Raw genomic sequence first — 17,082 nt, 5'->3', positions numbered from 1 at the left:
AAGAGACAAAACTCTCTTGGGAAGCCAGTCAAGGGCTGGGAATGTAACTCAGAGAGAGGGAGCACTTTCCTGGCATGCACGAGGCTCTGGTTTGTTACATAACACCACAAAATACACACACACACACACACACAAGAGTAGCCAGTCAGTAGGCTCTCTATTGTTGCAGACTTAGAATAGTCCTGTCTTGACTGGAGATTGACTAAGGGGTGACGGGATGGGGAGCCATGGTGGCCAGACAGAGACATGGGGAAGCAAGTATCTGAACTCAAAATGACACCCCAAGAGGTAAACCATGGGGTATGTTTAGAAAGTCATTAAGGGAAAAAGGAATTCCTAAAGAAGATATAGTACTTAGTGACCCAAAATGGAACAGAAAGAGTAGGAGAGAAAAAACTCATAGTGGCTGGAGTCTGAGGTGATCTTCAGCACGGCTCTGACAGTGCTGCAGACCAACCACCAATCAGCAGATAATGGAGTGTGTTGAATAAGTAGCCCAGGAAGGAGCCAGCTGCTTATTTTGTAGACAGCCTCTGAGCATGTAAATAAGTCACGTGTCCCCTTTAGAAATGTGATGCAGAACAGGCCAGCACATTGGGCAGTTTCTGAGGGAAGGGCAGGGAGTATGGCTGACTCTGTCCTCCTACTTCCAGAAGCTCCTTTCCTCACGGGGTCATGACTCTTAAGCTCCAGTGTAAGGAAACAATTTATTTCCCACGATGAGTTGCACAAAGCAATATTGGAGTCTGCCAGTTGTGATTTCCAAGCACAAAGTTAACATTCGTCTCAACTTGAACATGCTAGAGCTTTTGGAGCAAATGAGATCGCTTTCTTTCTCCATCAAATTATGACTTATGCATTGGCTTTTTGGTCCTTTGGTCCAAGTCACATGTTAAAAAATAAAATCAGAATTAATGTGAAATGCAAAGGCTTATTTTCACAAACAGGGTCCTTTTATGTCAGCCCAGGCAAATTTGAAAAAAAAAAATATGGGAAGATGAATATTCACCGGGTGGTTTGGATGAAATTTGAATTTGATGATATTTGTGCTCTTCATGCATTATAAAAAGGGATAACATTATTAAGAGAAAATAGCCTTCTGTAAGATGGGCTTTAACTGTATTCTCACCACCACTGAAATAAGTGTAAATGCCCCACTGTTTCCATTCAGTATATAATAGTTCATCATTGTGTTCACAGCCAAGTTACAAGTTCTTCAACTATATGATTTTCTAGATTAGGGGACCACATGACATGCTAAAGAATAAGGGGCTTCCAACCTATACCATGAAGGTGGGTATATGGAGCTGCACCTCTACAAGCACTGAAGATGGATATCCTGAGAGCAGTGAAAACACAAAGGACACGTGTGGGGTGGATGGCTTCGCATTCCGCTCCATCATCTCTATCACTCTATCAAAGAACATGTACAATAGAGTCTGAGAGAAGAACAGCCGGAGATGGTGGCTTCCTTCCCGTACCTTGACAGATGGGCAGGTTATCCCACGTTCCATCATCACGACATAATGAAACCATGTTGTAGAGGTCGGGGTAGCGGATCTTGAATCCTTCATGACAGGTGATGATTAACTTATCTCCATGTCTATACGTCTTGTTATGAATCTCAGCATCTTCAATTTGAGGGATACGGCAATCTGCAATTTTGGTGAAAAAGGTAGACATTATGTCTGGAACTTAAAATGGCTAACAGTTTCACAAGAAAGCTCTTATTTTCAGGCCTGGTCTTGACCTATACAATTTCTGGCACATGATACCTTACTTGTTACTAGGCTCAGGTGCCTGATGACAAGCATCATAGCCTGCTTCCCTGGAGTAACAGGAAGAGAGAGTTCATGAAGAAAGACCCAGGCATAAAGGGAATCATTTCCTGCTGGACACGTTACCCTGATTTTATGAACAATATTGATCTTATGAACAATTTTGGAGATAAATGAAAAAAGACAAGATTTGGGGATTAACCTGAACAATCCATCTGGTGATATATTTGCTGGTTTATGAACAACACAAGACACGATGCAGACTGTCAGACTGGTCGCCCATCAGGCCACCTTTTCCCTGAGGCCCAGCCCGATGAGAAAACGTGTGTGTGGAACAGCACACATCAAGCTGCGGCCGAGTTTGCCAATAAAACTTCCTGTCCGCCTTATCTGTTGCTAAAAAGATAAAAAATAGAGCAGCACATACTCTTGCCAATCTCACAAAGGCTCAGAGCAAGCAGCTGCACTACCTCCTAAAAATGGAGTAGAGCAAAGTGCCCGAGTCCAGGAAGAAAAGACACAAGCAAATCTGAGGGTCAGGAGGATGCTGAGGAAGAACAAGAAGTCCACACACCAAACTGATAAAAAGATAAAATAAAATCAATGGATGACAACTATCCACTTCTAACTGTGTCTACTTATAATTTACCATATAGGCCATTGTGTTCCTTGCTGCCAAGTTGAGATCCTGTTCTCCCTACCCTTACTGACCCTAAATACTGCCCAACTAATCCCATCTGGTTTAAGTCACACTGATCATGATATGTGTCTCTCCATCTCTTATGGGCACATTTCGGCTTAATGGTTCTGATTTCATGCATATTTCTCTTTTATTTTCTTTCTCTTTTTATGGTGCTGGGGATGGAACCTAGGGCCTCAAGCCAGCAAGGCATGTGCTCTACCCTTGGGCTACACCCCATCTTGACAATGCTTCTGATTTTAGATGCATATGTGCTTGGAATTGTGATCTCTAGATGGGTTCTGTTCCAAATTAGTTGGTGCTTAATTTTTTGAAAACAGGCAACCAAGGATAACACTTTGTCAATCACAGACACTTCCTCCAAAAATTCTTCCATGCTACAAAAGATTACTGGTTTCTCAGCCACTCTCCAAAGCCTACTGAATCCACAATATGTATGGAATAATATTAATAGGATCCTTGATCTTCAAGTTGCTCTAAGCTTTAAACAGTTAGTTCTGAAACTCTGGACCCTGGGAGCCCTGACGAAGGTGAAAGGAAGGAAAGGAGCAATGGCTGGCTGGTGGGTGGCTCTGGTGGCTGTGAACTTTGGTGGCTTTGAAAAGAGCATATCCCAGTAGTAATATGGGGTGGGGGCTGGGCATACTGGGAGGGGCTGGGAATTGAACAAAACAGACTCCAGAAAATAAGATGTCAAGTGATAGGAAAGAGGCAAGCAGAAGGGGCCTCCCTATGGGAGAGGGCCTGACAACAGGGCCTGAAGGACAGATGCCATTCACTGCCCTGTGCAGGCCATCTGAAGTCAAGTGCACCTAAGTTGTGCCTGCATCTCAGCCTTTGTCACCACGATTAGCTTGAGAGCAGGACCTGTGTCCCACTTCCTCTGATGTTCCTTCTCTGCTTCCAGACCTGTGCACACACCTGGCACAGAATAAAGGGGAGCAGGGTCATCCAAACCTATGCCCAACAACCCTGTGAGCACACAGCCCTCGGGAGCCTGGTTAACAGGTCTTCAGCCCAGCCCAGCCACTCAGCCTTCCCCTGAGGAACCCTATCATCAGGTTGTCGCACAGCCCGTGGCTTTCAACATAGAGTCTCAGCTGGAGAACTGTCTTCTGGTTTCAATTTTACCTCTCATTTTTTGTGCTACAGGCCATGGAAAGGGGTTTTCTAACTGTTCACGTTTAACCAATAGTTTTTCTGCTAGAATAGCTAAACTCCCTCCAAATCAGCCCCAGAATAATCCTGACTGGAGTCACAAGATAATTGACGACTCTCTGCACACCACAGCTGCCTTCTTTTAATGGAAGAATCTGAATTATATATTTTTTTTCAATGGCACTATGCAGAAGTCATTCACAGCAAATAAAAACACATTTATCGAGGCATCTGTCTGTAAAATCTTGGCAGTAAATAGAATCTGTAGCAGTAATTTATACGTTTTTCATGATGGACTTAAAATTTGCTCAAGAATTAACTGGTATACTCAGAGGTAGCCAGTTAGAGAGAGTAAAATCGTCGACAGAATGTCCACTTAGACATTACAGACATGTGGATACTGGCCAGGTGCATAAGTGCCCAAGCCTTGATCCCAAGGCTGATTTACCAGTTTGTGGTATTTAACCAAGAAGGCTTGGCATTCCTAATCAGAACTCCAAGCTTCCACACACAGGAGTTGGGTTTAGTGCAGAGCATACGACACAGGGTTTGAAGGGAATTCACAGACTCACAAATTCCAAAGAGGAGTCTCCATAGGAAGTAGGGCAGGGATCGCTTACTAGGTGGGGGAGCCATGTACCAGCTGGGGAATAAGAAGTTAGAGTCCAAGTTCCACAAAAGTGGAAAAGTCAAGAGGGCTGCACCCTAGGAGTAAGGACAAAACTGACATAGCCTGGCTCTAATAGAAACCTAAAGTTTGACAGAAGAAAAGATAATTCACATTCTCTTCGATTTTTTACATGTGAAGTCTGGCATCGATTCCCCTCACTAAAGGAGGGTAGGGTTGGAAGAAGAGGCATCTGGAATGAATATTGTCCTGCTGAGTTGTCTGAGACAGCAAAAAACACAGACCTTATTTTAGTGGAAAGAAAGAATCCAGAACCTGTAGTATCTGAAAAGAAATGCGTGATCTTTATCAATGTACAAGTCTCAAATAGAGATGCAGATGCTCCTCCACTTACGATGGGGCTATGTCCAGCTAAACTCCTGTAAGTCAAAAACATTGTAAGTCAACATGTATTTAATATAACTCAACTACTGAGCACCCTAGGTGAGCCACAGTACACTGGGGAGCATCAATCATTTCCCCTCAGTCACCTGACTGACTGGGAACTGTGGCTTACTGCATCCCAGCACCAAAGAGTATCATATTGCCTAATGCAAAGATTCAATTTCAAAATTTGGATTACAGTTTTTATGGAATGTATATCACTTTCACATCATCCTAAAGTTGAAAAATCATAAGTTGAACCATCAGTAAGTTGGAGACTGTTTGTCACACAACTTTCTATAGCATAAGTTCATCAACAGAATTTTTTAAAGCCACTTCAAACATATTTTTACCAAGGATTATGAAAAATATCAACAATTAGAACTTAGGTACAGGAGGCATAAATGTACACTTCCCATACATAACCTAAGGGATACCAATGGCTCCCATTCTGGAAACCATCTTTCACCAGCCCACCACTGCCATTATTTTTATAAGCTGTTCCTCGTATCAATGGGGATTCAATATAATGAATACATAAAAGAAGGAGTGAACGATCCTAAGGCAGTATTACACATTTATACCTAAGTACAAATTAATTTATCAGCTTAGTTAGCAGAGAGTAGAGTCCTAAGGGATGGGTCAGGCATAGTAAAATTTCAAGAATATGTACCATAACTTGGATTACTTTTCTTTAAAATGGGATTTACATGTGAAAATGAATTTGACTCCTTGAAAATGCCAAGTTCCCACATTATTGCTCCCCAAAACTAATCTTGGAAATACTCAGAGATTCATAATCTACATTAGTATATTAAAGGCTCTGAAGATATTGCCATAAAGAATTCTACTTAATTTTGCCTAAACCAGTTTTCAGAAAATTTATTTATTCATCCAGCTGCTCATTCATTCATTCATTCAATGAATTACTGAGCACGTACTCTAGGCCCAGCATGTTCTAGGTGCTGCAGATAGAGAACTCTTATTACTCTTATTATTTGCATGGAGGGAAATTGCACTGAAAAATTAAGAGACAAATGAGCTAGGAAATAACAAGAAAGGCTCACTGCTATGACGAACACATAACAAGGTGATAGGATAGGGACTGACTCGGAGACTCATTTAATTTGGGCAGACAGGCAAGGGGCCTCTGAGGAAATGACATTTATTAAGCTGAGACCTGAATGACAACAAAGATCCAATTATGTGGGGAACTGGGAGAAGAACATTTCAGGCAGCGGAACAGATAGTACAAAGGCCAAGAAAGAGCTTGGTGTCCTGAAAAAACAACAGAAGATCTGTGTGTTTGGAATATAGCCATCAAGATGGAGCAGAAAAGGCTAGACTACGGAAGGATTTGCAGGTAGGGCAGGGAATGGGGGTCCTATTATAGTGTGATGGGGAGCTCCTGGTGCTTGGTAAGCCTGGGTCATGACACAATCTGATCTATGTCCTCAAAGGGTTTGCCATAGGTGCAGTGAAGGATTAACCTGCCCCAAAAGAGGTGGGGCTTTTGCCTTCAGCTCCAGGGAGGTAACCACTAAAACCCTGTAATGTCCTGCCTGGATGAGTGTTTTTGCTTATCTAGAGGCTTTGGGCCATTCTACATAATCTATGCCAACAATGTGGTTTACACTGGGGACCTTGGACCCCATAGAATCACCTCAGATCTTGGAGGGACTGGAGACTAGGGTGAGCCACACAGTGGTCTACCATGCCTACATGACTAATTCCCAGTAAAACTCTGGAAACCAAGGCTTGGACAAGTCTCCCTGGTGGAGGGTTGTTAATATTCCATGTATATTGTCATATGTTGTTGCCTGAACAAATAGGCACTATCTGCTCAGCTCTACTGGGAAAGGACAACTGGAAGCTCACCTGGACCCTGCTTATGCACCTCTTCCCTTGGTTGATTTTAATCCATATCTTTTCATTATAATAAACTTTAATCATGAGTATATTGGCTTTTCAGAGTTCTGAGTCCTACTGAATTACTGAACCTGAGGTGGGCTTGGAGACCTCCAAACTTGATGTCAGAAGTGAGGGTGTTCTTGTGGACTCCTGAACTTCGTACCACAATCCTTTCTTGACTCAACATCTACTAACATCTCCAGAATTACTTGTCCATATCAGTGCTGTTCCACACCCCTCCTGGTGTAAAGAACTATCATTCCAATACAATTCGAGAGAATATCATCAGAACATCACCATTTCTTAGAATTAGGTTGCAGAAGCTGGAAGGAATCAACAAAGGCAAATTATGTCACCATAAGCATAATGTCAGGCAGAGAAATGGAGAGGCTGAGCATTAATGCTGTTTGGGAAGGCACTGACTGAAGAGAGAGGGTGCTTCAAAGAAAAAGAAGCCCCACCACATGAGGTGGTTTTGCTTCATAAGCAGGGCGGATCCAGGTTGTTTCTTTCTTTTTAAAAGGACATTGATTTTAATGGAATCTGAAGAAGCATCAGACCAAGACACTCAATACATTGGGGCTCCCAGCTAAATGTTAATGTGGAATTTTTAGTAGGACCCAGCTTAAAACCACTGAGAAAAAGCCACCGGAATGAGAGTTGGTCAAAGTCATTAGGGTAAGCATGCATCTTGTGCTTACTATTTTCCTTTAGTCTACAGAAGGAAAATATTTGTGGTTGACAAAGGCAATTAGCATGTTTGTGTTTTGTTATTTAAGTTTTTTTTAATACCTAACACTTGGATGGTAATTCTTTGTGGGTTCTTAGCTACCCATACTCTGTAGGACTGAGACTGCTACACATTCTTCTAAGCATACATGGAACATTTACAAAGTTTGACCACACCTGGGCCATAAAGAAAATCTCAAATGACTGAAACTTTAGAGCATATTTTCTGAACACAATAAAATAATTAAAAAAAATAGAAATTTTCTAGAATGTTTGGAAACTGAAAAATACATTTCTAAATAATCCATGGGTCCAAAGAGAAGTAACAATAAATATAGAAAATATTTTGGCCAGGTGCAGTGGTGCATGCCTGTAATCGCAGCTATTCCAAAGACTAAGGCAGAAGGATCACAATTTTGAGGCCAGCCTTGACAAATTAACAAGATCCTGTCTCAAAAATAAAAAGTATAAAGGGATGGGGATGTACCTCAGTTGTATAGTGCCTGGTACCACTAAATAAATAATCAAACAAATTAATTTTTAAAAATAAATATTTTAAATTGAATAACAATGAAAATACTGCACATTGAAATTTATGCTATGTAGATAAAACTATAGCTATAAATTTTCCTTTAAATATACACATTAGAGGACTGGAGATGCGGCTCAAGCGGTAGCGCGCTCGCCTGGCATGCGCGGGGTGCTGGGTTCAATCCTCAGCACCACATACAAATAAAATAAAGATCTTGTGTCCACCGAAAACTGAAAATTAAATATTAAAAAATTCTCTCTCTCTTCTCTCTCTCTCTCTTAAAAAAATACACATTAGAAAAAGAAATATCTAAAAATTAAGAATGTATATTTTACAGTTGATTAGGTCAACTTTGTTAATAATTTTATTCAAGTTTTTTATATCCTTATTAGTTTTTCCCTCTTGCTTGTTCTATAAATTATTAAAAGAGGAGTGCTTAAAGCTCTTCCTGTGATTGTGCATTTCTCCTTAAAAGTTCTATTGATTTTTGCTTTGTAAATTTTAAGGAGTATTATTAGGTGCACACAAATTTAGCATTATCACCAAATACTCAAATTAAAAGTTCTTACACAAAAGTTTAAAAAAAAAAAAGGATAGGCAATTAAACCCAAAGAAAGTTCAAGGAAATAAAATAAAGAGTGAGTATGAAAGAAATAGGAAAGACACACAGGAGAGGATTGACAAAACCATAAGTTGACTTTGTGACATCAATGAAATTGAGTAAAACTGATCAAGAAACCAAGAGGGACGGCACATATAACAATGAAAGAATAATAAGCAACATCAAAACATATTCTGTTTTAAAAAATAAAAAGAATATTACAAATAACTTTAAGTCAAGAAATCAGAAAATTTTGGTGGAGTTGGAGTTCTAAAATAAAAAATATACAATTGACCAAGATGGACACAATAAGAAACAGAAAGTAGTCATACTTCAGAAAAATCTAAAATAAATTGAATTCAAAAATGGAAAACCTTCCCACAAAGAAAACTCCAGGCCTAGGTGACTTCCCCATAAATTTCATCAAGTATTTGCAGAAGAAATTGCAGCAATCTCACAGAAATTCTTTTTTAGCGTTCTCTTCTGAAGGCCCACACCAACCTGCTTACGAGGTTGATTACGCAATCTGGCAAGAACATTATAGAAAGGGAAAATTTGAGGCCAATCCATTCAGCAACATAAAAGCAAAACTTGAAAACAAGACATTAGCAAACACAATCGAGCAATAAATTTAAAAATATGTCACAAGTAAGATGGGTTTACTTCAAGAATCCTAGGTTGATTTAACATTTGACAACCAACTAGTGTGAATCACAACAGAATAAATAAAATCAAGAATTAATAAATTGGATGGACTCAAACTCAAAAGCTTCTTCTCAACAAAAGAAACAATCAATGAGGTGAACAGAGAGCCTACATTTTAGAATCAAATTTTTGCCACACACACATCAGATAGAGCACTAATCTCCAGGATATATAAATAACTCAAAAAACTTAACACCAAACAAACAACCCAATCAATAAATGGGCTAAGGAGCAGAACAGACACTTCTCAGAAGAAGATATATACTCAATCAACAAATATATTAAAAAATGTTCAACATCTTTAGCAATTAGAGAAATGCAAATCAAAACTACTCTAAGATTTCATATTATGCCAGTCAGAATGGCAGTTATCAAAAATACAGACAACAATAAGTGTTGGCAAGGATGTTGGGAGAAAAGGCACAATCATACATTTCTAGTGGGACTGCAAATTGGTGCAACCAATCTGGAAAGCAGTATGGAGATTACTTAGAAAACCTGGAATGAAACCATCATTTGTCCCAGCTATCCCACTCCTGCTCAATACCCAAAGGACTTAAAAATCAGCGTACTATAGTAATGCAGCCACATCAATGTTCATAGCAACACAATTCATAATAGTTAAACTGTGGAAGCAACCTAGATGCCCTTCAACAGGTAAAGAAACTGTAGTATATATACACAATGGAATATTACTCAGCATTAAAAGAGAATAAATTACGGCATTTTCAGGAAAATGGATAGAGTTGGAGAATATCATGCTAAGCAAAGTAAGCCAATCCCCAAAACCAAAGGCCAATGTTCTCTCTGATAAGTGAATGCTGATCCATAACAGGGAGGGGAAAGGCTTGAGAAAAATGGAGGAACTTTGACTGGGCAAAGGGGAGGGAGGAGAGGGAGGGTGCAATGAGGGCAGGCAAGATGGTGGAATGAGATGGACATCATTATCTTAGGTACATGTATGACTGCACATTTGGTGTGACGCTACATCATGTCAACCACAGAAATGTAAAGTTGTGCTACAATTGTGTACAATGAATCATAACTGTATTCTGCTGTCATACATACCTAATTAAAATAAATTAATTAATTTAAAAAAAGAATATCAAACAGAACCAAGGAGAAAATTACCATCTTAATAGATGTGAAAAAGCATTTGATGAAATTCAATATTTGTTCATGATCATAAAAATTTAAAAGAACTCTCAAAATAGGAATGGAAAGAAACATCCTTAATATAATAAAAGATATCTTTTTAAAAAATCTGTCACAATAATATGGAAGGCATCCCATTTAAGATTGGGACTAACACAGTGAGGTTCACTCTTGCTCCTTGTATTCAGCATTATACAGAGTTCCTAACCAAAGCAGGAGTGCAAGAAAAGGAAACAAAAAGTCAGAAAAAACAAAAGTTGTACTCTTCACACATCACACAACTACATATGTGATAAAATCCCAAAGAATTCAGTCAAATTGGCAATGAGTTTATCATACATGAATTCCACATGTGACCAATTTTTATTTTGGGGGTACTAGGGATTGAAATAGGGGTGCTCAACCATTGAGCCATATCCCCAGCCCTTTTTCGTATTTTATTTAGAGACAGGTTCTCACTGAATTGCTTAGGGCCTCACTAAATTGTGGAGGCTGGCTTTGAACTCGTGATCATCCTGTTTCAGCCTCCCAAGCTGCTAGGATTACAGGCATGCACCACCATGCCCAGCTCATATATGACCTATTTTAAAAACAAAATATAAAATAATTATCCTCAAAAACAATTTTTTTATTTCTAAGCATAAATCTAATAAAAGACATCTATGTAAGATATGTATTCAGAAAACTATAAAATACCGGGGTAGAAAAATAGTAAAGGACCTAAATAAATGGAATAATCCATGTTCCTCAATTGGGAAAACTCATATTGCAAAAGCATTATCCCCCCCTGTAATTTAACTGTAATCCAGTACAATCATATTAAAAATTCAAACTTATCTTGACGATTGACATGCTGATTCTAAGATTCATGTGGAAATGCAAAATAACAAGAGTCAAGACACTCTTGAAGAAGAGCAAGAGGGAAACTGGCCCTACCAGAGTTTTAGACTTATTATAGAGCTACAATCACACTGATGTAAAGACAGACAATAAAACATCACAGAAAGTCCTGAACCAGGACCTCCATCTTACAACAAGACAAAATCATCATTCTAATGATGAGTGCCGGATTCTATGATAGACATTGTGACCTATGTCACTAGACATGTTTGAGATTTAAATGTGAAAGGCAAAATGGTAAGGTTCTAAGAAGACTACATAAGAGAATGTCTTTGTCAGAGTAGAAAAACATCTTTTTTTTAACAAGACAAAATAAATCTTTAAAAGCTCCAGCATAAAGAAAAAGATGGATTAATTTCACTACATTAAAACTAAAATCTGTTCATCAAATGGCACTAATGATAAAAGAAGTAAAAACCTAAGCCACAGGACAAATCTTCAACATTTACAGAATCAACAAAGAACTTGCATCCAGTATATACAAAAACTCCTAAAAATCAAAAAGGAAAAGACAACTGATAAGGAGGCAAGTGAATTAAAGAGGCACTTCCAAGAAAGAATAAAAGCTGGCCATTAAACACTACCCACCAGGGAAATGTACATTAAATCCAGAAGTACCACCCGATGGCTAAAATACTGACAACACCAAGTATTGGCAAGGAGCAAATTCCACTCTTGGGAGTGTCAATCAGTACAACCGCTTTGGGAAACTGGCACTACCTATTAACACTGGACATACACATATCCTATGCCTCAGCAGTTCCATTCTGGTGTAGTCAAGAGAAATGAGAGCATATACATATACACCAGCAGGTATATTCAAGTATGTTCAGAGTGGTACTATGTGTAACAGAAGCCAATTGGAAACGCTCTAAATTTCCATTAACATTAGAAAGTTCAAATTATGCTATATTTATATATTAGAACACTAAGCAGGCTAAGGATATAGCTCTGTTGTGGAGTACTTGCCTAGCCTGTGTAAGGCCCTGAATTAGATTTCTGGCACCAAAATAAATAAATAAATAAATAAAAATAGAAATGATCAGAGTAGTCAGAAGTGGTGATGCATTCCTGTAATCCCAGTGGCATGGGAAGCTAAGGCAGGAGAATCATGAGCCTCAGCAACTTAGCAAGGCCCTATCGCTTTAAAAAAAAGTCCTGGGATGTGGCTCAGTGGTTGAATGCTCCTAGGTTCAATCTCTAGTACCAAAAAAAAGATCAGACTACAACTGCAGGCAATAATATGTATTGATTTCATAAGCATAAAGTAAATCAGACATAAAATAATCTCTATGCTATAACCCCATGTATATGAACTCAAAAATAAGGCAAAAGTAAACTTGAAATAGCATCACGTTTAGGAGCACATGTGATTACAACAGGAAGTGAGTGCTAGCTCTCAGGAAGGGGAGGGGGGCAGTGATGGGGAGTGGGCTTCTGGGGAGCCATCAGTGTCCCATTTCTTGGATAAAGGTGACATTGGTATTGCTTTGCAATAGTTCATTGGACTATTTGGTTTTATGAACTTTCTAGTGTAAGTATTATATTTCATTATTTTTACTGTGTGTGTGTGTGTGTGTGTGTGTGTGTTGTACTAGGGATTGAACCTACAGCCTCACATATGCTAGGCAAGCAGCAAGCTCTATACTACTGAGCTAAACCCCCCAATGCTATTCCATTAATTTTAAAAAGGCTAAAACAACAACAGAAAAATTAATCCAAAAGGGAAAACAAGGAAATTCACTGAAAATTTAACCATCTCTCCCAATTCCATTGGAGCCTTTGGGTCTGGCAATTAGAGTGCTTAACAGAATATTAGGGAATGAATGACTAAATATATTGGAGTGGCACTAAAATTCCTAAAGGCATTTAAAAACATTAATTATTTGTCAAAAGATTTCAAGAAGGCCATTTGACTTCTAAATGTAGACTATGTAGATTGGTGGAAAAAATTGGGTTTGGCTTAGAATTTCACTCTAGAGGAAAAATCTTTCTGATTTCCTGCTTTTCTCTTGATAAACACAATTTTTATTTTTAAAGAAAGTTTGAGGTCACTTTCCATTTTTTTTTTGCAAAGTAGCCTTATGTTGCACAACAAAGAAGTGATAGAAAGCAACGTGTGGCCAGAAGTGAGCCCACTCTCATGGGCTGAGGACTTACAGAGCTACCCCACTTCCTGATGCTCTGCTTGTGGAGTGCCCATGGCAAATACCTCAAGATGCTGCTGAGGCCCGCCTGCAGGTGCTTGCTAAATTTAGATTCCCAGTGCATAAAAAGCTTTGAGCTTGGCACCTGGAAGTGTGCTTCATTCACACACCCCTGGGGCAATTCCCATGAAGTCAAACATCAAGATGCACCCTCTGATGGGATATGCAAGGCCAGTCTCTCTGATTATGTAGACTGAAGACAGCAGTCAAAATGTAAAGGTTGGCTCGAAATTTAACAACTCCCAGCCCATCTCTGAGGAGCTGTGTCAGCCAAGTGTAATTAGATTCAAATCTGAGCAGGTTGGGGAGGGGGGAACTCTGCACACTGAAGCCTCTGGCTCTTGAGACTCAGTGTGGGCCTCGGAGGAGGTCTGAATTAATACCTAACAGACTCACAAGATGCTGACCGGGGAGCCAGGATCAGCCCTGAACTGCTGCAGACTGTCAAGAGAGAAGATGAATTCCACTTGAGATAGGGTTGGAAAGACTTCCGTGGGGGTAGCCCTGCATTTTTCATCAGCAGTCAACCTAATTCTGGGCTGTTTCAGCTGTGAATTTGTGAAAAACCATTTTCTGGGGATCTCTGCAGTCAGCTTGGTGTCCAAGGTTGCTACCAATCATTGTGTGACCTTTACACACAATCTGAGAAGGATCTGAGCATGTGCTCATGTTGTTGTTGTTCTCCGTTTGCCTAATAACTCTCTAAAAATTCTCTTTAAAGCCACCCCCACCTCCAGGGCTTGGGTACAGACAGGGCGGGATCTTAGCACTCCTGTGATGTGGAAGAGCCTGTGCCACAGTGGGTTAAGGAGTGACGCTGCTCTAATTTGAACCTTCCCTCTGCACTTACAGGGCTGGTTGTGTAGACTTGAGAACCCTGCCTGTGGTGGTCCAGCTGTCATCCTGCAATAATGATAACTGATCATTTCTGTCACTTATCTTTACTGCATCTGCCCCAGTCTGACCTGACCTTATTTCCTCTGGATATTTTTTTCAAGTCATGACCACATTTAAGTTAAAGAAATCTTTTTTAAAAGCAAAAACCAAAATCACACTGAAGGGAGGGAGGATAGGCATACAGTAACTTCTCTAACCACAGCATAAGAAATGTCAGTGACCCTGAGGGCAGGCAGAGGCACCCTTCTGCTCTTTCCCCACCTTAGAAGATGGAAAATGAGAAGAGAATATCTTAAGGGAAGATAGGCAAATATTTGCCCTTGTGGGCAGAGTCTGTCGTTTTTGATAACTCCTGTCTACAGCAACAAGAAAGAAATTTTAGATGATAGAAAACACACATGAGAAGAGAAGGGTGCTAAATAAAACATTTTTAAAGCATCCATCTCTTTTGGCGAAGCTTCTGGAGCTGGGAGACGATTTGCCTTAATATATGAGTACCTGTAAAAAGGACTAAGACTACCCTGCTTTTGAAAAATGCCTGCACCCCACAGTTTTGATGAATAAAGGAGTTAGCTGCCAACTTTATTGCCAGCTCTAGTTGGGTCAAGTTGGATCTTTTAATTGAAAACTTATAATGTAATAATAATACTTAAACTCACATTGCACCTTTTCCCCAGGAAGCTTCTTAACATCAAATTATTCATCTTTTATAGCAATTCTGGTCAGGTCTATGGGAGCTAATATATTTTAGTAAGTACTTTACTGCTTCATGAATGAATGAGATTTTTTTTCTCTTTCATGGAAGGAACTAGTAAAAAGAAGGGTTAAGCAAGGAGACACCACTGTGGCGAGGACAGCTCTCCTCCTGGGTTCTATGCCACCGTTAGCTGCAATCAGGTAGGTAACTGAATGGGGTTCCTGGGTGCTGTTGGAATTGCCCTGAGAGCTCTTAGAAATAACCCTGCCTGGGCTTCCACTAAACAGAGTCTCTTGTAATGGGTTCCTGGCACTTTTATTTTTAAAAGTTCTACACATGATTCTGACCTGGAAGGAGATCTAAATACACATTTTCAACAAGTTTTGATGCAGGCCATTTTTGGAATACATTTCAAGGAACTGTGCCCTGCACAAACAGGTTGTTACCAAGCATGTCAACAGAGGCCACCTCCCAAAGGGGGTGCAGGCCTGGGGTGATTTTGCTACGTGTCACTTGCTTCATCGTCTCTCTTCCTTACCTATAGAACTTGGTTCCTCTTCCCAGGAAAAATCATCCTTGGTTAGGAGATGAACATCCTGGAAAGCACACATCTGAATCTGAATCCTAACTCTTCCATTACCTATGAGACCATGGGGAATCTAGCCTCTCTGCCCCTTCGCTTTCCTGTCTATAAAATAAGGTACTAGAACCTACTTTGTAGGGTTGCTATAGTAATTAAAGAAGATACTGTATAATAAGCAGAGGTACCCAGTCTATATGCTAGATACCTCCTTAAAACAATGCAGTCTTGTTGGGGAAAAAAAAATAAAGGGAATGTGCAGACGTGTTGGGGATGGTAGGGTGCAGGAACGGTGCCCAGAGAGGCTGTGGCTTTACTGACTGGAGGGCAAAAGGCATGTTCCGAACTAATGTTTAGCTGTTCCTCCTCATTCAACCCCTGCCTCCCTGAATCCCTGTTCATCTATATCAGCATCCCCAAACACAAAACAAGGGCCACTCAATTCACCGTAATGCCCTACAGATAACTCTGACTCACCTGCACTGACACTATTAACTATGGCTAGAACAATTATAAAGTATGTACTAAGCCAATCAGGAGTATGGGATTAAAAAAATACATATGAGCCTTCCTTGAGTGTGAATGATTTTTCCAAAATTTTCCTAACTGATGGCTGGAGCCTATACCTTAACTGGAATGCAGAGACCTGGATTCCCCTCTGGGGACCTGGGGCCTTGGTTCAGGTTGCATAATAAATGAGCTGGCTCCTCCTAGTCCCTCCTAGCACATTTAGGGCTAAACCAGGCACACAGACCCATAGAATAGAAGCCTTCCACTCCAAGGATTTCTCAGTCCTTTTCTTGGAATTACTATACAGCTTATGGAGTTGGGAAGAAGCTCATCTAAAAAGTGATCAACTCCCTGCCACCCCATGATGATCAAATAACAGAAGGCCTTCATCTTTGGGTGATATTCAGGAAGGCTATTCTGGTTTTCTTTGTTACCTAATGTCCCTGCATTGCCTGAGTTTTAAGCACTGGGTATCTTTGGCCATAGGTTTTGGCAGGGAGGTGTATTTGGAAGCAACAAGTAAACTCTTAATTAAATACAATCATATGCATGCATGGGCTGCATGCAAGTGGAAAAGGTGAATTTATTTTTAAAAACTCTAAATCCATATTATATTAATTTTGGCATACATATATTTAAATATGTATATACATGCACACATATATATCTTGAAAATAAAAGCAAAGATAGCAAGTACTTGAAGAGCAAGACACCATCTTACTCATCCTTTACAATTTCCATGAGGAAAAGCATAATAGATACTTTTAAAATGCTTGTCAGTTTAAATTATTTAAATCGTTTCATAAAAGAAATATACACTAAGTCACAATAATTGCAGACATATCATTGCTAGAAGCTCCCTCCCAAGGTAAACTCAATAATGATGTCAGGAGAATCTGAAACTAGTTCCTAATGAACTCAATGAAATAGAAGTTCTATGCCTTATGGAAATTTGGGGCTAGAATTAATTC

The 17,082-nt window shown here is 39.7% G+C and overlaps 1 protein-coding gene across 1 annotated transcript in view; it reads right to left on the bottom strand.

The window, feature by feature from the left end:
* Positions 1–17,082, bottom strand: part of Susd4 (sushi domain containing 4) — a 130,519-nt gene that overhangs the window by 42,611 nt on the left and 70,826 nt on the right. Inside the window, exon 4 of the mRNA XM_027934853.2 lies at positions 1,482–1,655. Coding sequence (XP_027790654.1) covers positions 1,482–1,655 — 174 coding nt within the window. The remainder of the gene's footprint in view (positions 1–1,481; positions 1,656–17,082) is intronic.

The sequence above is a fragment of the Marmota flaviventris genome, chromosome 12 (assembly GCF_047511675.1).
Source record: "Marmota flaviventris isolate mMarFla1 chromosome 12, mMarFla1.hap1, whole genome shotgun sequence".
Lineage (NCBI taxonomy): Eukaryota > Metazoa > Chordata > Mammalia > Rodentia > Sciuridae > Marmota > Marmota flaviventris.
The sequence above is the reverse complement of the archived record's forward strand: the minus strand, read 5'-3'. Positions and strand labels throughout refer to the sequence as shown.